Genomic DNA, 21,494 nt, shown 5'->3' on the forward strand with positions numbered 1-21,494 from the left:
CCAGGATGGGATGAAGGAAGGAGGTGCAAAGTGAGGGAAGCCTCATCTTCAACTACAGATAATCCTCATCCTAAAGCACTGCTGTTGATTTTGATACAGAGATGATGCATATAGAGCTTGGTCCTATTGCCCCACATTGGGCTCTGGACAATCTCTCCACCCACCCATGTGCACATACGGCCACATACATACACATGTGTGGGCTCTCAGCCTCCCCCCACCCCCAACCCCTGCCGTGCATAAACAGAGGTGACCAAAGGCCACCAAGTGGGGACAGGGGAGAAGTCACAAGCTGGCCCAAGAGCCTCAGACAATGAACCAAGAAAATAACCTCTGCTTCTCACGGGATCTGGTGCCAGCACTATCCCGTGACGGTTTGGGGACGAACCCCTGAACAGAGGCATGTTTGCAGGTTGGCCCGTGAGCCTAGCCAAGCTTAGGCTCATGCAGTTTTCAGGCTCTAAGTCCGGTTGGCAGAGGAGAAAGTTCTCTGCCAGTGAAATGCCTTGGAGAAAATGCACGGTCATACAGAATGACAAAAGTTAATTTACCGGGCAGCTTGTGGCAGGCTTCCAGAAGTATGGAGGGGTGGTGGTGGTGGTGGTGGTGGTGGTGGTGGTGGTGGTGGTGGTGGTGGTGGTGGTGTGTGTGTGTGTGTGTAGAGCAGAGAAGGAAATTTTCCCAGGACCCTCCCGCTGCCTTGAGCTGTCCCTGTAAACTGACCCACAGAAAACCCTTTTGCAAGGAGCCATTATCTGGGCCAGTTTGGGGGGTGCTGATGGAACAGGTATCTCTGGTATACAAGCAGATGCACACAAGAGCCCAAAAGCTAACTTGGGGTGGAGTGGGGGTGCTGAGCCATCCCCACGTGGGAGCCGCTTGTTGCAGAAGGTGACTGGGAGACATGGGTGGTTCTGTGTCCCCTCCTGGACATTGGGGGAGAGAAGTCCTCCCGCGGTGCCTGGCACGCAGACGATTCTCAAGCCCGTCTTTCCCGCACAGAACTCATCATGACTGTCCCTGTGACTACATGCTGGGAGGGCCTCCTGGGGACCCATCTGCTGGTGCTTGGATAAGCTAGGGCATGGCTGGTGCCCACAGTCCCTGGGTGCAAAACCAAACCAAACCCACCACCGCCCAGTGGTGGATTCGAGCCCGCAGGGACCCTGCAGGACAGGGTACAACTGCCTCCATGGGGTTTCCTAAGACTGTCATTCTTCAGGGCAGCAGACTCCTACTGCTTGCTCCCACAGGAGGGTCTGGTGGGTTCCCAGTGCAGACCTTCTGTCTGTAACCAGGGCGCCACCCTGGGGGCCAGGTGGACGGTTACTAGGGGGTGAGTCTGCCCGGATGTTCCCGTGGCCACCCAGGAGCCTGGCCGGGAGCAGCCTTGGCTAGAGGATCGGGAGCCGGGGCGGGGAGGGTGGCGAGGACTCGCCTCGCGAGGGCGGGCGGCCAGAAACGCCGGTGGAGCCGTTCTCCGTGGCGATGCCTCCCCTCCGTGCCCCTCGCACTCCTCTCTCTCCCCAGGCCGGCACCCTGTGCCCTCCCGCTGCCAGGCCCCCTCCTGTCAGGGAGGACAGTGTCCAATAAGCTCCTCCACCCGCAGGTGTGTCCTTCCTTTCCGAGCCGCAGCAGAGGGCTGAGAGGGGCCGGGGCCGGCCGGGGCGGGCGGGGGGGTGGGCGCCTCTCCCAGCCCCGCCACACCGCGGGAGCTCACCTGGGGGAGTGGGCGCCCTGGCGAGTGGAGCCGGCCACCGGCGAGGTGTGGCCAGGCAGCCGGGTCTCGGACACGCCCGCCCCGGGAGGGCTCAATGCACGCGGGCTGAAGGGGGGCGCGGGCACGCGGCCCCGCGGGGCGCGGAGGCGGGGCCGGCGGCGGGGGGCGGAGCCCCGAGGGGCGGGACCTCCGCGGTCCCGGCCCCGCCCCGCGGCCCCGCCGACCTCCACCCCACCCCATCCCCACTCCCTGCCCGGCCCCGGGCTGGCCCCGTGGAAACCCAGGCCCTCGTCCTTCGTGTCTCGCCAGGCTTCGTGAGCTTCGACAACCCGGCCAGCGCGCAGACCGCCATCCAGGCCATGAACGGCTTCCAGATCGGCATGAAGAGGCTCAAGGTGCAGCTGAAGCGGCCCAAAGACGCCAATCGCCCGTACTGAGCGCCGGCGGGAGCGTCCCCCGGGGGAGACCAGACTCGCACAGGTAACCTGGTGCGGCCGGGCTGGGGATCGGGAGGGGACACCGGACGGACCCGCCGCCGCTGCCGCCTCCTCGGCCTCCGTGGGCCAGACCTCCCTCGCTTGAGCCTTGGACCCGCTGCGCTCGTCTTCCCCACTGCCCCTGGCCCGGTGCCTCTGGACCGGCGCCCAGCTAGGGTCCCTCCTGCCTCCGTGGGCACGGTAATCTGCCTGCCGCAGGGTCCTGAGGCCCCAGGGGTGGACTCCGGAGAGAGAGTCAGGAATGAGAGAGCGACCTCAGGGAAAAGAGGGCGCCCCCGACCTACGCCGCCTGGTCTCTGCTGGCAGAAAACCCTGGCACGGAGCAGGCGCTGCGGAGGAGGGTGCGAGCTGCCTGCCTGTTGGGGTCTTCTCCGGGTCAGGAGGGCTGGTGGCCTTTACATACCTCTCCCCTGCCCCTCCAATGAACCATCCAGGAGAGAAGGGAAGGACTCCTTAAGAGGCGCTGTACCCCACTCTCCCAGGTACCATTACAACAAACAAACAAAAACTCTCCCCAGTGGGTTGAAGCCAGTTCACAGCCTCCCTACAGGACAGGGCAGAATAATGGGAGTGCCGCTGTGGGCTTCTGAGACTGTAACTCTGGACTGGAGTAGAAAGCCCGTCTTTCTCCAGCCCAAATAACAGGATGGCCCACAAGACAGGGGTGCGGACCTATCCTGCAGTCTGCCTACTTCACGTGGGCCATGGAGGGTGGGAAGTGGTCACCGTGTCCTGCTCAGCTGTACCCTGCCCAGGACACACACACCACACACACACACACACACACACACACACACACACAGAGTCAGCCACTCTTCCAGGACAAGTGTCTTGGGTGAAGTGACTTCCTAGGGGTCTGGGGGCACAGGTGCAGCAAGCCCACCTTTCGCCTTTTTTTTTCCTGCCCCTCTCCCAACTGCTGTCCCCTCCTCCAGGCTCACCTTACTGCCAAACCCTTCCAGCTCAGGCCCCCACGCACTGTCCCTCCACTGTCCCAGTCCACCTTAGCCTCCTGCATCCCCGTGCAACTCGAGAGCACAAGCCAGGTTAGAACCTCTGGGTAGAAGACATTCCTGGATGAAGGGATAGAGTGGATGGTTGCCCTTCCTGACATAAAGAAAGAACTAGCCGGCAGGGCGGCACCCGCTGTCAATCACCATTGGGTGGGTATTGGGAGGAGTGGTTTCAAGTACAAAGTTTTCATCCACTGCAGAATCCAGAGTCTTTTCAGAAGGGTGAAAACTACACCAGGCACCGATCTTATGGGGAACAGCCTAGGAAGCAGGCTGTATTCTTATTCCCAGAGAGAGCACAGAGAAACGAAGTGTCTGTCCTATCAGATAGTGCAGGCAAGCATTGTGGGTGAGCCCTTCCAGGAAGGGGCATGCTAGACTCCACCCCCAGGCCCACTCTCACCCTCAGACGGTGGGGGGGGGGGGGCTGAGAGCAGGAGGGGATTTGTCAGGACGGCGCACATCTTTGGAGTCACCTACCTCCTAAGCAGTTGTTTAAAATAATAGCCACTACAGTGCGACAGAACTCCGGCAACAAGGCTGACCTGTAATCTCTCAGCATTCCTTTGTCCGGATGGTATTTTAACAGATGGTGCTTCCAGGCTTCCCATCTCAGGATTCTCAGAAGCCTTAATAGCAGGAGGGTCCTAAGAAAAGACCAGGGGTCTTCTCAAGGCAGGCTTGGGGACAGCAGTGAGAGCTGACTGTTGTCTGGCTGCCAGCAAGGGAGGGACCGACACAGAGGGCAGCTGAAAGCATGCTGGGCCTTAGTTGCAGGTGCTTGGAAGGACCCGGGTGGTGTTAGAGATTGTCTGGGGTGGGCTTGAAGTAGGGACTCCAGGTGTACCACAGTCTAGGGCAGTCAGGGTCCCAGAGCAGAGGGGTTAGGGGAAAATGGTTCCTGTCTCCCCCTTACTGCCACGCCTATGGCTGCTCGGGCATGTTGCCTTGTGCTATTGCAAGAAAAGCTCTACCAGCTAGCTTAGAGAGGAAGGCGGAGAGTGCTCAGAATCCCCCACCAGCCCCTGCCCAGCTTGGAGGCTGGCCTGGAGCTCCCTGCTGAGGCCCTGAGGGGCTGGAGAACTGGGCCATGGCAGCAGGAGCCCTGCCTCTCCTGGGCCCTGGGCTGGGGCTTTAGGTGGGCCCTTGTCCAGCGTGTGGCCTGAGCTCCCCAGATACAGGTGCTTTGGGACTGGCCCATACTGGCTGGAGCCTCGCTGTTTCTCACATGCTGCCATGTGCACTGGCTCAGCTATAAGGAGCATGGAGGGGCGGGACTTCCCAGACCTGATGAGAGTCTCCCCTGGCTGGGCAGAGACCTCACTGCCAGGCGGGGGCTGGTCTCAAAGGCTCAGCCAGAGGGTGCCTGGGAGGGTGGACCCTGCAGGCCTAGGTGCAGCTGCTCCTATTGAAGAGAGGCCCCACCTGAGCTCCCACTGAGGCCCCAGTGAGTCTGAGCATCTGGGCCGAGTATAGGAAGGCGTGGGAAAAAGGACTGCGTGGGAAAAAGGACTCTCGACTGAGCTGCGGTGGAAGGAGGGCCGGGTGCAGTTCAGGTTTGGATGTCCAGGGCCCGGCCTGGGGCCCGGACATCAAGGGACAGCAGACAGGCTGGGAGAGGAAGCAATTGGGGGGTAGGAGGTATGGTAGGGAGCAGACACACCAGTGAGGTGGCTAGGCCAGGGGCTGAGGGGTGGGCGGAGAGGGTCCCTGGAGTTGTGGGCTACCTCTGCTCTCCTGTTTTCAGTCCCTTCTCTCACTCCCATGGGGGGTCCTGGCAGTCGCACATCGTGGGTGGGTCTGAGGGCTTGGGGGAGGCTTTGGAGGTGCAGCAGGGGCTTTTCAGGATGGTGGGTATGTGGTGAGCCAAGGCCTGGATGAAGGAACCTGGGTTGTAAGGATGTGGCGGCCTGGTCTGTCAGGGCAGCCCGAGAACTGGGGAACTCTGCCACCCGTGAGACTGGGTTCGGGTTCCTCAGTCACCAGAGGGTACAGAGCCTTGGTCCAGAGTCGGAGTCTGCGCAGTGTGGCATCCCGCTGCTTTGGCAGGCCTCCAGACAGCCCCACTGCACGGGAGAGCCTTGAAGAGGGGGTCAGGTGGGGTCCCCCACACCCTAGCGACAGGGCAGGGGCCACTGCAATGGTAAGGAGGTGGAAAGGCAAAATTATGGTGCTGGTTGACCGACGAGAACTCAGACCCACCCTCCTCTGGAGGCCGGAGCCTTTGAGAGGGGGCCTGCCAGGTGCAAGATAGTGAGGAGCAGAGGAAGTAAGGAGTAAGGGGTCACAGAGCCACAGGACAGCAGCAGGGACAAGATCGAGGACCACAGTCTCCAGCTCTCCCTATAATGCCTGCCTGGGCCTCTAATGGACCAGAGCCCTGGAGCCTTCTAGGGGCTTCTCCGTGGGCCGCGTGGGCCACCCTGGGAGCCACGCTAAGGACGGGAGGGAATTGTGACAGGGAGTCCCTAGTGCTGAAGTGTGTTGCTAGCATTCCAACCGGAAACCCAGCGACTTTCTTCCGGTTCTGAGGCAAAGAGGCTGAGGTCCAGTGAAAGGGAGATGCCAGCGGCGGCTGTCACGGTGGGTGCTCTGACACTGAGACAATTGCTGTAGGGCTGGTGGCCGAAGTGGGAGCCATGGGGCCGGAGGACATCCAGCAGCCGATGGCGCCCACCGATGTCCCCAATCACCTCTGCCTGCCTCTGACCTATCCAGCCAGTCCGGGCACCTAACAGTCTCCCTCTGCTGGCCCCAGGCAGAAGCGCAGAAGGCGGGAGGCGGGCGCTGCGCACCTCGGGGAGAGCAACGTCCAGGGTGGATAGACCACCGGACAGCTTGCTTGCTGGCCAAGGTGGTTTGAGGGGCTGTCTGATTTTTTTCAGGCGCCCTCACCAAACCACCCATGCCCCGATCCTCTCCCCCCTTACGCATGATGGATGCCCTTAGCGTCCCCGTGTGAGGTTCTGCTGCTGTTCACGGCGCACCATGTGTCTGCATCAACAACCGTGCGTGTACGTGTGCGTGTGCGTATTGATGTGACCATGTCCGCTGTCTGCGACGTCCTCCATCCTTTTGAGTTCTTTTCAGTTTTCTTATGATTTGACTGCTGTTCTTTCATCGGAGCTTTGAGATCGATGCTGTGGTCTGGTGCTGTATAAATATTTTCCCTTTTAATTTTGTTTTAACTTCTTCCTTGCCCTTCTTGACCCTCGACCCCGCTCTCCCTGCCCTCCCACACTCCCCTCCTCCCCGCCCCACCTGGTCCTCGTCCCCCCTCCCCACACTCTCTTGTCCCCCCACCCCTCTCTCTCTCTAGACATATATAAATATATATATATAAATCTTTTCTTCTTTTGTCATTCAATCAAATTCCAACAACCCAACCAGGGCCAGTCAAATCCACCACAGTCTCGCGCTGAGCTAGGAATAAAGTTCACGTAATCACATGAGAGTGGAGAAACAGTCCCCCATCCGTAAGTTCAAATCAACTCAAAGTTCACAGTGTGACATGATGGCGTCATGTAACAAGGCTAAGAATCGGTTGCATGACACTTGCCGTCAAGTTTCGTGGAGGTCTGTGATTGGAGCGTTTTCTCTTGGATGTTGTCTCCGTTGATGATTGGCCAGTCATGATCACACGTGCATTCTCTTGCCCCTCGTGCTGCCACGACCTTTGTTGCTGTGCTCACTTTCGTTTCGTTCTTGGTGCTTGCAGTGGTCTTCCTTTCTGTTGTTTGGTTTTTCTTGTTCCGCGTTTTTTTATGCTTCTCTAGATGTCACGTAGAGAAAAAAACGAAACAAAAGAACAAAAAATAAATCAGTAAAAGTAAAGATGAATTCCTGAATTATCAACCTTGGGATTATTTAACTGTGCAAAAACCATTATTATGATTATTATGTTTATTTAAAATAAGGAAAACATCTTAAAAATATCTATGCGTGGTTGATTTACTTGCACTTGAAAATATTGTGATTTTATTTTTTTTCTAGAAATTTGGGGGCCTTTTTCAATTGACACTTTCCTAGGTCTGGTCTTTTTTCAGTTAGGCTATTTTAAATCTCACTCCAAAAGGAAAAAGAAAACCAAAGTGTGTATATTTACATATACACAAAGCCAAAACAAAACCCAAAACAACCTGAAATATATACAGTAACAGAATGGGAAAAATTCTAAACCAAAAAAAAAAATATATATATATCCTAGCATACCAAGCCAGAGGCCTCTGAGAGAGAGCCCAGTAACAATTGTAAGGTTTGTATTATAACCACTTTTGCTAAATTAAAGGTGGGCAGGGAGGGGGGAGGGGCTGGGCCTTGGGAGGGTTTTTCTTTTCTTTTTTTGGTTGGTTTGGAAAACAAACAAACAAACAAACAGTACTGACAAAAGCCAAATGCACCTTTTTGTTTACAACTGAAAAAGGGTCCTTGACAAGTGTTTTTTAATTTGATTATTATTTTATTTGGTGTTGTAATTGTTTAGACTGCTGTGTACGGTTTGCTGTTTGTTGAATCAACAGTGTGAAAAACCTGCCAGCATGGATTGGTATACGCATGACGTTGTCCCCTCAACTGGGGGCCTTGCAGTTTTAACTTTCTTGATGTAACCAGTCACCCCATGTATAAGTGGAAGCTGCTTGCTAGAATGGAGACGAGTCTCATTTGTTAATTCACAGTGATTAAGCATTCTCCTTCTGATTCTAGTCAGATCATGATTTTTTTTCTTGTCGTAAAAAGTAAAGCCACCATTCCAAAACAAACCAAGAGAACTGGCTGAGTCCCCTTTCTCGAAGTTGGATCATTCAGTCTGCTCTACCTTCTGCTAGGTGCTCCCATCCACATGCCCTTGAAATTCTGAATTGTTCCTAGATTCCTTGGCATGTACAACAAAACTATGATGTGTGTGCGTGTGTATATATGTATATATATGCATATACATACACACATTTCAATGTATGTCCACATATGTGCAGGTAATTATATTCTACACATATATCCAGATATACATATGTATACATAGCCTCGCAAATAGTTCCTGACCTCGGGAAAGAAGTGGTCGGCTGGAAGGTGGGCAAGGGTTCTACAAAATTCATGTCCGGATCGCATCTTGCTTTGGTCCCTTCTTCCAACGGGGGGTGGGGGTGGAGTGGGGTGGGGGGAGTGGGCTGGGCTACTAGATTTTTGCTCTCTTGTTTGCTAGGCTTCTGTATACATATTGTATCTGGGCTAGGCCCCTCATAGATAAGTCAATTCTAAATTCCTACCCCACGGTCCCAAATTCTCTCCTTAGATACAGCTGCCCCCTAATCCAAACCCCAAATGGAGAACCCTCTCCCGACAACTAAAGCCTCACCACCATCGCCACTAGGCTGCCCAATGGTTTCTTACTCCAAATGGAAGAGTACATTTCCTTTTTAATTTATCATGATCGTGACTAATTATCATACCGGTCTCTCTCCCTCCCTCTCACCATCCCCCAGAATCCCCCCCCCACCCCCAGGTAGGCTTCTTTTGGTGTTTGGATGCATTTCATAGTGCCTCTCTTGGCTTAATCAGCCCCGATTTTCTTCATTTTAGGGCAGGATGCTGAACGGGCTACATAAAAAAACAAACCTCTCTCTATACATATTTATAAATGAGAACTGTTGGATGACACCTTTGACATATCAGCCAATATCAATCAAGCTGAAGACTCCAGACATTCTCTGTGACTGTAACATTTCTTCAAGGAAAGCATAGCGTCTATGGAGTTCCGATGGCACGTGTTTGGAGAACCACACATATGACTTAAAGACGAAGATGATGAAGAAAAACAAGAAAACAAAAATAAACACACACACGAAAAAAAAATAAAGAAAAAAGGCAACTTTAAAGACAAAAAAAACAAAAAACAACATGAAACCTGAAGGTGAGGCTGAAGGGCTGGGAACTGGGAAGAGACTCCGCTTACCGATCCCTGGGGCTTTTCCAGCCCATGGGCGCCTGGAGGCAGGCTGGGGCGAGCGGTGTGGCGGGGCCTGGTCCCCAGGGTGCGGCCAGGAGGCTGCCGCTGAACATCTCTGTCATTCCTTTAGCTATTTAGGGACCAAAGGACCAAACTTTTTATTGCAGATGTGTAGCTCTATGTCAAACAGAGGGGGAGCGGAGGGTGGACCTCCTTCCTGCCTCCGGGCTGTTCTTGAAACAGCTGTGAGTGATTCTATGAAAAATGTAATAAAACAAAAAACAAAAAAAAAACACAAAAAAGAAAAAGAAAAAAAGAGGGGGGGAACAATGCTTCAATGCTTTTAAATCAGCAAGATCCTAGTTCTTTGATACTTTGATTACCCTCATCCAATCAATGACACTTTCCTATGGTTTTCTGTATTATATGTCTGGATGGAGCTCTTAAGATGAACGGAATCTTAGTGACTGTCTGGGGAAAGCAGACACACAAACATGCAACACAAATACGGGAAACTCATTAACCGTCAAGTATGAGGAAGACAACGAGGGGAAAAAAGGGATTCCCAAGGCAAGATCATTGTTGTGAAAAGTCTGTAAATGCTTCTAACTCTTTCCCCCTGTTAAATCCACAATAGTTGTACAGAATTTTAAAAAGGAAAAAAAAAGTTTAAAAATACCTATATAATAGAAGAAAATTAGAGGACAGCAAAAAAAAAAAAAATTCAAAAAAAGGAAAAAAAAACCTATAGAAGTTAGCGTTCCTGCTAAAATCCCAGATGTTGTAGGACTGTACTTTCGTAGCGTTTAGACTGAGCATCAATCCCTTCTCCCTGCGAGTGCTGTCAGCCTCCGTTGTCCCCCGAGGCCAGGCCGGACTCCCCCAGACCTGCGGGCTCCTGGCTGCCCATCTCCAGTGGAGGCCCGGCCATTGGCAGCGCGGGGCCGCCTGCCCGCCTGGACTTCTCTGCCGCCTCCGCCTCGCCCGCCAGCCCGCCGCCCTTGCCTCTGGCTCCGCTCCGGAGCTGCGCTCGCTGACTCTCCTGCTTCACTGGCCTAACCTGCTTGCTCCAGAGACTTTACGGGCAAGGGAGAACTGGGAACTTTCATCTCAAAATAACACACACACAAACACAAAAACCTTAACAAGAGAGAGAGAGAGAGATAACAATCTTTGAAGAATTTCTGAAACTGTTTACAAGGAATTTTGAAAAACAGGGATGTTTAAATGATGCCGGCTCTGTTTTTCTGTAAATAAATTTGCATATTTTGTAGGACTTTTAATTGTAATGATAGAGAAAAAAAACAAGGAAAACTATTTAATGAAAGCACGATATTTATCTTTGGTAAATGACTTTAGAGCAGTTAAAAAAAGACATTGCTTAAAAAAACTCAGAATCTGAAAAACACTGAATTATTTAAGAACACATATATTTTAAAGTATGACATATTTATTTATAGTTTATTTGCACCGTTGGGAAGACTTGCTTTGGCACCTGCCTTGATGCCGCACACTGGTGGCTGGGGTCCCCTGGAGGCTGAGGGGCCCGGGGCTCCTTTCCCCGCTTTTACAATTGCTTTAGAAGGACTGACCTTGGGTTCCTGGCAGGCCTCCTGCTTTTCCTTTCTGTCCGACTCTTTTGTTGGTTTATTAGAATCATGTTTTGATTTTGATTTTTTCCCCCTCTTGACTCCTCCTTTTAGGATGTCCAAATGTAAAAAACAAAACACAAAAACAGCTGCAGTTCAATTCAACTGCTCTTTCCACACCCAACACCCTAAAACTCCTTGTAACCTTCTGTAACTATTGGATGACGCTTTCTCCAGCTTAGCCCTAAATAAAGCACAGTTTAAAACAAACAAAACAAACATCCAAACACGGCGTCTTCTTCAGTGGTGTGTGCCTCTCACAGGGCCTCCTCGACCTCGTGGGAAAGGACCACTGGGCCTTCTCTCCATGGAACCTGTCTCCTCCGAAGGGGCCCTTGTTCTCAGCCTCTTTCTGGAAAGTCATGGGGTGGGGGGGAGTACAAGGAGATCCTCATCCTCCCTATTCTCTGGCTCAGTGCGTCTCTGAAAGCCCCTGTGCGGGCCCATGCTTTGGGGCTCCTGGGCAGGGATGGCCCTATGCTCAGCTCCAACAGACAGTCCCCCTTTCCTTCCTGACAGGAGCAAGCCCGGGCCACCTGGTGTGAAGGCAGAGCTGGGACTGGGGAGGATGGAGGTAGTTGAGGGAAGAGAGCACAAGATGGAAAGAAGGAGGAGGGGCAAACCCCACATGCCAGCCAGCACAGGACTGCCCCTGCTCCTGTCCTCCGTCCCCCATTGGCATGGATGGAGAAATTCTGAGGGTGCCCTCGGAGTCAAGGTTTGGAGGCTGAGGTGATGTAACAAAGGAGAAGCTGCGATCCTGCTCTGAGGAGCTACCTGGAGTGTTGCTCATTCCACACACCGATGAGGGAGAGAGGTGTGGAGAAAGATGCCCAAACCCTGGAGCTGGAGCAGCTTTGGAATGAGGGTGTGTGTGTGTGTGTGTGTGTGTGTGTGTGTGTGTGTGTGTGTGTGTGTGTAGGTGGTGGGTGGTGGAGGGGGTAGACATGAGACTTGAAAGGGTGGAGGTGAATGTCCAAACAGACACATACTATGTTAGTTTAGGTAGAGTAGAGAAACAAGTTCATAGGCACATTCATATGTGTATAAGAAAGAGCGTTATATAAAGAGAAATTGTACATTAAGAAAACAGCCCAGTACAGCTCAAGTCCATAAGTCTGATATTAGCCCATGTGTCTGATACCAATCTATAAAGTCCTCTCCAGACTCACAAAACCCATGCACTGATGCCGAATACAGGAAGATCAAAGGCCAGTGGGTGGAAAGTCTTGTGGATCCAGTGGCGGTGTAAGCATCTCAGTGCTGGCAGGGGTCTCCACCTGGTCCCTCCAGCTCAGGGCACTAGCTTAGCTCCCATGTGTCCTGTCAGCTGCAATGTCTCCCAGGGAGTGAGCCTGTGTCCTGCCTTTGGCGAGCTATTTATCTCCTTAACGCCTCCAAATGAGGTCATCAATCTGCCAACTGATTGACAGGCTAAACTCACCCCTTCGCTCTGAAGCCTCTCAAATTGATGACAGATTATGTAACCACCACCGGACACCAACTGTGTTTCTCTGTCCCAGGACACCTGCAGCCCCACCCTGGCCTTTAGCTTTGGGCCCTGGTCTAGGAATGGCAGACTCCCAGCAGGTCTCCGTGTCCCGAAGTGCAGGGTGGGGAACGCGGTGTGATTTTAGGTGGGAGAAGAGCAGAGCATCTGGAACCCAAAGCCTTAGTCCTCTGTCACTTGTCTGCCCTGTTCTTCTGTGGAAGAGTGGGCGTGGTCTCCCCAGGGGAACTGGTGGAGCACAGTACTGAGCGACCCCCGGCCCAGCTCTGTCCTCCCGCTCTTGGACTTCCCAGTGCCACAGGGTCAGTCCCATGTTCCTGTGTGAAACCATGGTCCGAGGAGAAAGGACCTCCACAGACCAGCCAATGAGGGCTGGCCTTTCAGCAGTCCCTTATGTCTGGAGATGGTTCTGAGTGAGGGGGGCTGATAAAACCCTCACTCCCACCTAAAAGAAGCCTCTTGCCCACCCACCAAGGTGGGTGAGAAGCATTAGGGCCTGTGAGCCAGGTGACCCCGGTTCCATCCCTTCCAGGGAACCAGACATGTTGGATGAGTTAGCTTTAAATGACGGGACTCCATTCAAACTGGGGGTTAGGCACCCTGACTCAGGGTGGAAAGGTTTTCTAAGGAGTTTTTTTTTCTGGGATTGAATGAAGCCTCTAGGTTTTGTCTCTTGAACACTCAAAAAACATCATCTCTTGGACATTTTTCAACTTAAAGACAGTGAAACTTCTGGGAGTGGGGGCTGGGACACCTTCTGTTACTCTCTCAGACCCCAGGGAGGAGACTCTAGAAGGGGTAACCCCAAGGAGCCTCCTAGAAAGATCCCCGGCGGACTTCCCCAAGCCTTTGTTCTGTCTCTGTGTCCACCTCATCAGTATGACTGCTTCTCTCTGGGACACGCTCTGCCTACCCCCCACAGAAGGTGGAGCAAGTCGCCAGGGGTACTGCCACCAAGAAGTGGGGTGGCAAGGCCAGCTGGCTAGCAACCTTGGGATGGAAGGAGAAGGGAGCTGAAAACACAGGCCACAGGTGAATGTGCCAGTTCTGTAAAAGAAGCCCCGCACCGCGTCTCTAATGGATGCACGGCACATTGAAGGGAGTATCATTGACTAACCTCTGCCAGTCAAGTCAGAGTCCTTGCTGAAAAGTGTCTGGTCACTTGTCAGCCAATTAAAGGAGGGGCGCTCAGGGACCCTCAAAGCTCACCCGCTATCCCCTGCTTAAGAAACCCCCTGATTTGCAGTGTTTTGTAAGACCATCCAAGGCACGGTTCTCATTAATGTCTGCCTCCCTTTCTATGGTTTAGGCTGCTCTGCTAATATTCCACTCAGAGTGTGTGGTCTCCTCGGAGCGCCCCTTTGGAATAAAGTGTTTGCTTATTGTTATAAATGGCTTCTTTCGCGCGTAACCCAAAGTAAAAATACTTGCGTCATGAACCCCGGGGTACCCTCCATCCAGCTTTGATATCTAATAACTCCCTGAGATAAAGTCCAATTCATCAATAAACACCTCAGCACCCCCGACATTTTCAATGCTGCGTTATGTCCTGAGAGGCTGGCTGTGGCCTACTGCTGTGGGGGCACTGCCACCCTGGCCTCTGTGTCACAGTCTTCCCCAGGGCAGACGCCCCTCCAGCACTGTCTACACACCCCTTGAGCTCCGCCACCCCCTCTTCTCCCATCCGTCTGCCCGTTCCTTCCTTCTCCCATGCTCCCTCTATAATGCTAAGAGGAAAAGAATCTTCATATACTCAGTATGTTCATTGAGTCCTTTCATGTGCCAACGCCCACCTCCTGGGTTTTTATAAAGATCTGACTTGCCTTGGTGTTCTGAGCAGGATCATTACCCTCCCACCGCCCCATCTACATACACCATCTACATCTACCAAGCGGGGCTCACGCAGCAGGATGTTGACAGGGGCAGCTGGGAAGTAGACCCCAGTGAACGAGCATTCTCTGACTCTGCTTACCCACCTAAGAAGGTGGGTAGAGGCCGTCTGGGCAGTGATTTCAGGAACCTCGTCCAGTCTGGGCCAGGTGGTAGTGTCAGACGTGGCCGCAGAGGGCAACTGATGATTTTCTCAAAGGAAAGTCACCTCCTTGTAAGCAAGAGAAGCTCCTGGTGACGTGCCACCATCGACAGGCTCTCCGTTCCTGGCGCCCAACGTTCTCTAAATGTGGATCCCCTGCCTGCTTGCGTGGGTGACTTCGGGGAGGGGGAGGGAAGAACAAACTACAGACTGCGGAGGCACGTTCTGAACAGGTGCTCTGGAAATGCTCGTTAAGCAACAGTACCTGGGGAATGTGTTTCACCGGACTCCCTTCCCAGAGATGTGCCTCTCTAGATGCCTTATAGGCATTTCACTTTACTGTATAGATTGCATTCTTCTCCCTGCTGCCAATACCACGGGCTTTCTAAGGGATTCTCCCTTCAGGTCTTCTGTTAGGTTATCCATATTCCGCTGCCCCACATCCCTGGCCAGCGGCAGGTCTTTAACCCTCAGATGCCCAAGGCCTGACTAGTGCAGCTGTGGAAGGCCAGACAACCAGCCTCAGCCCCCAGGCCTTTCCTTACCCCCTCAGCTTTCCCTTCCTGGGGCATCCCCGTTCTACTTTAGTAGAGGTCTATAGCCAGGCATTGCCCTGGCCAGGAGGAAGGTGCAGACTAGCAAAGCAGAGTGAAAATGACCATGCTACTTTTGGGAAACTTACTTGACCCCTAGCCTCAGTTTCTGATCTCTGAAATGGGGTTGATAATACACATTCCTGAGAAGGAAACGGGACACAAGCACATTTGGCCCCAAGAGTTCTCCGAGGTCTACATTCTCACTGTACTGTACAGATACTAAGAATGAGTAGTTCAGATGGTGGTCCTTTCCACAGCTCAATGGAAGCAAACTTGAACTTGACACCAGACAAAATCATTTTTTATTAAGCCGACCCCGCCAGGGACACTCGAAGAGAATTCCTGTCATGATGAGGCACACGGATTCTGTCCCTGCCTACTCCTGGTTGCTTGCTGGGCTTCGAGTTGAAGCTGGTCCACCCATACCCATTCCTCTTTCTTGCCCCTCTCTTACCCTCAGGACCTTCTCAGGGCCACCCTGGCTGCTCACACCCCCAGCCTACTTCTTCTGGTTCATCTGGCCGCAGGCTGCATACTCATTTGGTCTCGGCCATTACATTAAAAAAATATTGTTTTTGAACAGGTGAATTTTTGCCCATTTAAGAATTCAGAAAGTATGGGACAGTTAACTAACCAAAGGCTCTCCCCCCACCCCTGCCACCCCAGCCCCGACTCGTCACCCTGCCTCTCTCTAGAGGCAGCCAGCATCCCCAGTCTCTGGTTGACCTGGGGTGTGTGGTGTGACAGCTCCGATGTCATCCTCATGGCCAGTCTGGAGACCCAGAGCTGGCAGTGACGTGGCCCCCAGGCTCCCTCAGCTGCCCCTGGTCTCTCCCTGAGGGGTGGGCGCTGACCGTGGAGAGCGCCCTCACCAGGCGGCCCGCCCCACGCTGGGGAGCACGAGCAATAGCTAGTCGTGTGCAGAGGCCGTAATCTCATTCTGTGTTCAGGCCAACGCAGTGATGTCAGTGCTGCTGCCCCCATGTTATCCGTGAGGAAACAGAGGCTAAGCGAAGTTAAATCCCTTGCTTAGATCACCCCCAAATGAAGATTCATTTGTCTGCACCCCGCCTCCCTCTCCTGTGAAAGTCTCTGCTTAGTTGTTTGTCCTCTGCGCCAGGCCCCAAGTCTCCGGTCTGCCTGCTCGCAGTCATTCCATGTACCGAGCCGCCTCCTTACTGTCCTTGCTCTTGTGGCTGGAGTGGGGGTTCTTAAAGGCGAGGGGATGGCCACTGACATAGCAGCTCCTTAGCTGGGACAGCTCCACCTGGGGAGCACAGGCCGCAGGCAGACCACGGAGGGGGCCTCAGGGAACACCCACAGATCCCGTTAGTGTTTCGTGTTAAAAAGGAGGCGCAACACAGTGGAAATGCATACTATTTATTAATTAAGTCGTGCAGCCACCTGAAGCTCCAGTGCATTTGTGCTGTGTAAGCACGTGGAACTCTGGGAAAACACTAAGCAGAGTTCCTAAGGTCAGAGCAAGTGGTTCTCCACTATTCAGAATGAAAGGGACGTTTTAGGGGCCTCTGGGACCCTCTGAGGTGCGAAGATACCTCTGGTCTTCAGCGCCCCCACTGTAGTCCATCTGTGTCCCTACCTTCTCCCTCAACCCCCTGAGGTCCGCCTGGGGACTGTGAGCATGAGGGTGGAGGGAGCGATGAAGGCCACATGTGGACATGCTAGGGGCTCTCCTGCACCTGTTTTCCTCTAGAGAGCCAAGGAGGCCCACCGGGTGGGCAACCAGCCTGCCCCAAACCTCTCAGCACACCAGTCTTGCTCAAGACCATGGCTGCCATCTCTAGGCCTCTACTAGTAGGAAAGAGCAGTCAGGCACGGACCTCAGCTGGTTCTGCTTCTTAAATGGAAACCACTTGGGATCTCAGCTACCATCTGAGTCCATGCTGACTTATAATAACCCCCTGTGGGGTTATGAAACTGTGACTGTTTACGGGAGTAGAAAGCCCAGTCTTTCGCCCTCCAAGCTGCTGCTGGCTTCGAACCGCCAACCATATGGATCACAGCCCAACACATAACCATGACACCACCAGGGTTCTTTATTCCCTGGCCTGCTCGGCCACTATCAAGGTAGCAACACCAAGTGCTAGCCCCGTGCTAAGGATGGGGACTGGAGAGAAAACACACACCTAGTCAGGCTCTAGGCCCAGCGTGGGGCGGGTTATGGGTATGGGGCACAATCTGGAAGGGACTCTGCAAGCTGCTGCCAACTTCCTGTGGGGAAGGACCAATCAGAGGCTTGGAGAAGGTGAGTAACTTGGCCAAGATCACACTGCTGGAAAGTCACGGGACTGACACTCAGAGCCAGTTCCTCTGGCTCTCCTGTACCAGGGTCCCTGACTGTCCCAGACAATGGCAGGGCAGAACTGGGCAGGAGCCAGGGGAGCCACCCTGGAAGGCAAGTGGCCCAGATTGGAGAGGGGAGGTGGTTGCATGGTGACCAGGGTTTCATAAGCCCCAAGGGAGGGGGCTCTGGAGGGACAGAGCACCCTGGCCCTTTGAAAGCATTACCAGGTATCTTACCAAAGAGCCAAACCAAAGTCACTGCCATCGAGGCGATGTGAACTCATAGCAACCCTGTGGGACAGGGTTTGGGGTTCAGGCACTGTCACTCTTGATGATGGGTAGAGAAAGCCTGTCTTAGTCCCGGGGAGCTGCTGCTGGTGGTTTCAAACGGCTGACCTTGTGGTTAGCAGCCCAGTACACAATCACGATGTTACCAGGGCTCCTTAAGGTATCTTGGGGAGTCAGGGAATAGGCCGGGGAGACACAGCCTGTGTATAAAGAATCCACTTGCTGATGACCCAGACACTGTCTACCCCAGGAATTTTTCCAGCAACCCCCAAGTCACAGGGACAGGGCCAGACCTGAGGCTTGATTTGCGTTTGCTGTCAGGGCCCAGGCCCGTCCACAGTATATTGTGAGGGCGATGCCCACCTGTGGGCTCTTCCCCACAAAGCCTCTCTGCTGCCTGGAGTCACCTGCAGTCTAACCACAGCTCAGAGTGGGGCAGAGCTGTCTGGGAAGATACAGACCTCCCAAACTGGACCTGTTGCCTCTTCTGCAGAGCGAGCAGGTGTCCTGGTCCCCCAGTCCTCTGCTCAGAGCTGGGCGGAGCCTCGGAGAGGTCAGAGGGCAGTGGGAGAACAGGCCTTGACCCTTGGCCCAGCACTGGAGAAGAGAGCACCCCAGAGGGCTTTACGCCTCCATTTGGTTCTGCCCTGGACTCTGGGCAGAGGGCACTTGCTGTCTGTCCTGAATGTTGGGTGACCTCAGAGGCCCCTGGGCTCCCCTATACTCCAGGTAGACCCTTTACTCAATAATAACAAGAACATTGAACTCAACGCCAGAGAGATTAGGGGCTCCTCACGCCTCACATGAGCCCCCACTGAGGCCTGGACCCCTTTGTCCTGGCTCTGTACAGAGGTTGGATGAAAGCCTGGAGTTCTAGTCTCCCCGCCCCCTTCCAATTGCTTGGGTTGCCCTGAGAGGACCGGCAATTGGGCAGGGTCTCTTGTGTCTTTAAAGATGGACAGCTGGCATTCCGGATCTCTGACCATTCCAATTCTCCCTATCCTTCATGCCAGTTTAGGGCTTGAGCCCAGGCTGACCACCGATATTCTGACTCTCTGTTGCCCTTGCGTGGGGGCTCCGGCTTCCACACTGCTGCTGTGTGTGGCACCTCCCAAGCTGAGGGTCCTAAAACAGCTGGGCAAGGAGGAGAGGCAGAGGCCCATTAGACAATGTCAGATTTAAATGGACCATGTCAGACAATCCATGGATGTAGGAGTTAGCAAGTGAACGAACAGTTTGATGAGAAACAATATTTACATAGTCTCAAAGCATCTCCCCCTCAATGTGCTTATAAATTAAAAATGGAGAATGAGTAACTTCACAGTGGAGATAACATTGAAACCCAAAACCAAAGTCACTGTCATGGAGTTGGTTCTGACCCATAGTGACCCCTTAGGACAGAGTAGAACTGCCCCTGTGGAGTTTTGAGACTGAACTCTTATTTATTTGTTAATAATTTTCTTGGCAGGGCTCTTACAAATCTTATGACACTCCATCATTCAGATGTATTAAGCACACTTGCACACAAGTTGCCATCAACACGTCCAAAACATTTTCTTTCTACTTGAGCCCTTGGTATTGGCTCCTCTTTCCCCCCTCCCTCCCCTCCCCTCATGAACTCTTGATCAATTCTATATTATCGTTGTTATTGCATAAGACTGTGAACTGTTCCTGGTGGTTTCTAACTGCTGACCTTGTAGTTAGCAGCCCAATACATAACCAGGACACCACCTGGGCTCCTCCTGGGACCGCACCTGGCCCTGCTGAGAATGCACAACCTGAATCTCATCAGGAGGAAATGTCAGACAAATCCAAATTGGGGAGCATTCTACAAAACAGATGGTTTGTCCCCAGCTGAAGAGAAACAGCAAGTCCATGCAGCTTGCGATCCTGGGTCGGCTCCCAAGCCAAAATGGCTCTCTCCACCCCCCACCCCGCACTCCCCCTCTCCCTATTGCTCTATAGGCTATTAATGGGACCACTGACAAATTTAAACGAGGTCTATAGGTCTGTCCGGCGAGAGAGCAGTAGTGCAGGACCTTACTTCCCTCATTTGGACCACCGCACCGTGGTTCTGCGAGAGAGTGTCCTGGGTCATAGGAAACAGATGCTCAACTCTTTGGGGGAGGAGGGACAGTATGCCTGCAATGTCCTCTTTGGTATTTCGGAGGGAGATAGGTGTGGAGAAAAGCAGAGTGGGGGCGTTTGGGTAGGGTCACGGGCAAGGGTATATGGGAATTCTCTGTATTCCTGCTGAAAGTTTTCTGTAAGTCCGACTTCAAAATAAAATGTAAAAAAAAAAAAAGTCCTCTGTGGCCAGTTTGAACATTATCTGGGGGCATCATGTGGGCAGGGGCCTGGGAGCCACCTGCCCAGGGCGCGCATCGCAGGGACCTCCTCTGCACCTCCACTGAGAAATCTCTCAGCGAAGACAGGCTCAGACACTGGGAACTTCCCACTGCCCCTCCCGCCTCCGCCCAGGAGCTCTCCTCACTCACCAAACAAGAGGACCACATCGTTGCTTACTTGGTTCTGAAGGGACAGGGCGAACTAGAGGTGGGAAAGGAAGAGTGCAGGGAGGGGGAGGGGGAGGAGAAAGGGGAGCGTGTGGGTGGGGCCTGGGGGTGGGCCCCTCGGGAGGGTTGTGAGTGACCTACAAGTACCAGTATGAACAACTTGACAACTCTGCCCTGGGACAACTCTTGGCTGTGTCTGCCAGGCATTCCAAGGTGCCCCGAGAATGCAGGTGCTTGTCCCAGAGGAGGGATGATGGAGCCAGGAGTCAGTCCCCTCCTCCAGGAGCCAGCCCAGGTTGGTGGGAGCAGAGGGAAATATCGCCCTGAAACTGTCGGCATGATACGGTATGGGAGTCCCCACGGAGGCTAAGAAGGGAGCCAGAAGCCCTGCCTGAGGTCTTGGGGTGCAGCAGTGAACAACAGTGGCCGGAGGCTGGCAGGTCCCCCTTTGCATGGCTGCCCAGGAATCCCCAGCTTGCCTTGCTTTAGGGGCTCACTGCCCCTTGACAGCCCTCAAGCAACACACAAGCACCTGCGACGTATGAAATGCGTCGCAGCTGTTTTCCCAGCAGGTGCGTGAGCATCCTTTCATCCAATCCCCACGTCCACTGTCAGCCAGACGAGGCAGGTGTGCTTACGCGCTGACAGACAGAGCCCGAGATTGGACTGGTGATGGGGTTTGTACAATGTTCCTCAGCTAGCAAGTGTCAGAGCAGGATTATGTCCGCTGTAAACTGGGCCCTGTGAGCTTAGCATGTAAGGCTGTCCTGAGTTCACCTTGCGCAGCGGTTCTCAACCTCTGGGACACGGCCCCTTTGGGGGTCAAACGACCCTTTCACAGGGGTCACCAAATTCACAACAGTAGCAAAATGACAGTTATGTAGTAGCAATGAAAATAATTTTACAGTTGGGGGGTCACCACCACATGAGGAACTATATGAAAGGGTCAAGGCATTAGGAAGGTTGAGAACCATTGACTTTGGGGTTCCCTGTCTCCATGCCTCTGAACATATTGTTCCTGGACATCCTGCCTTCCAGGCCTAGGCCCATCTAGAGTATCACATCTGCTAGGAATATTCTCATGAAAGCCCTCCCCCCAGTGCCTGGGAGACTTTACCCACATCCAAACCAACCACACCTCTGCAAGCCGAGTCCATTTCCATCCACAGTGGCCCCAGGGAGCGGCTCTGGTGGTGCTGCCAGGGAAGCATTGGATTGCCAACCTCAAGGTCAGTGGTTCAAGCCGACCAGGTGCTCCGAGGGAGAAAGAGGAGTCTGTCTGCTCCTGGGAAGATGTACAGCCTCACAGCCCTGCACAGGGTGCCTGGGAGTCAGGACCTACTGACTGACAGTGCGTTTGCTTATTTTTGCTCCTGTAGAACAGAGTAGACTTGCCTCCTAGGATGTCCAAGGCTGTGATGTTGA

General features: G+C 53.4%; 1 protein-coding gene across 3 annotated transcripts in view; it reads left to right on the forward strand.

Annotated features, from left to right (window-relative positions):
• The window catches only part of CELF4 (CUGBP Elav-like family member 4), a 320,202-nt gene extending 309,244 nt beyond the window's left edge, over positions 1-10,958 (forward strand). For 2 of the 3 annotated variants that reach the window (XM_075533262.1, XM_075533263.1), the window contains exons 12-13: positions 1,531-1,609; positions 2,030-2,204. In XM_075533262.1, coding sequence (XP_075389377.1) covers positions 1,531-1,609; positions 2,030-2,204 — 254 coding nt within the window. Of the gene's footprint in view, positions 1-1,530; positions 1,610-2,029; positions 2,205-8,807 lie in introns of those variants that run through there. The other variant, XM_075533266.1, reaches the window with a different exon arrangement.
• The last annotated feature ends 10,536 nt before the right edge of the window (positions 10,959-21,494 follow it).

This window comes from Tenrec ecaudatus, chromosome 15 (genome assembly GCF_050624435.1).
Source record: "Tenrec ecaudatus isolate mTenEca1 chromosome 15, mTenEca1.hap1, whole genome shotgun sequence".
In the NCBI taxonomy this organism is placed as follows: Eukaryota; Metazoa; Chordata; class Mammalia; order Afrosoricida; family Tenrecidae; genus Tenrec; species Tenrec ecaudatus.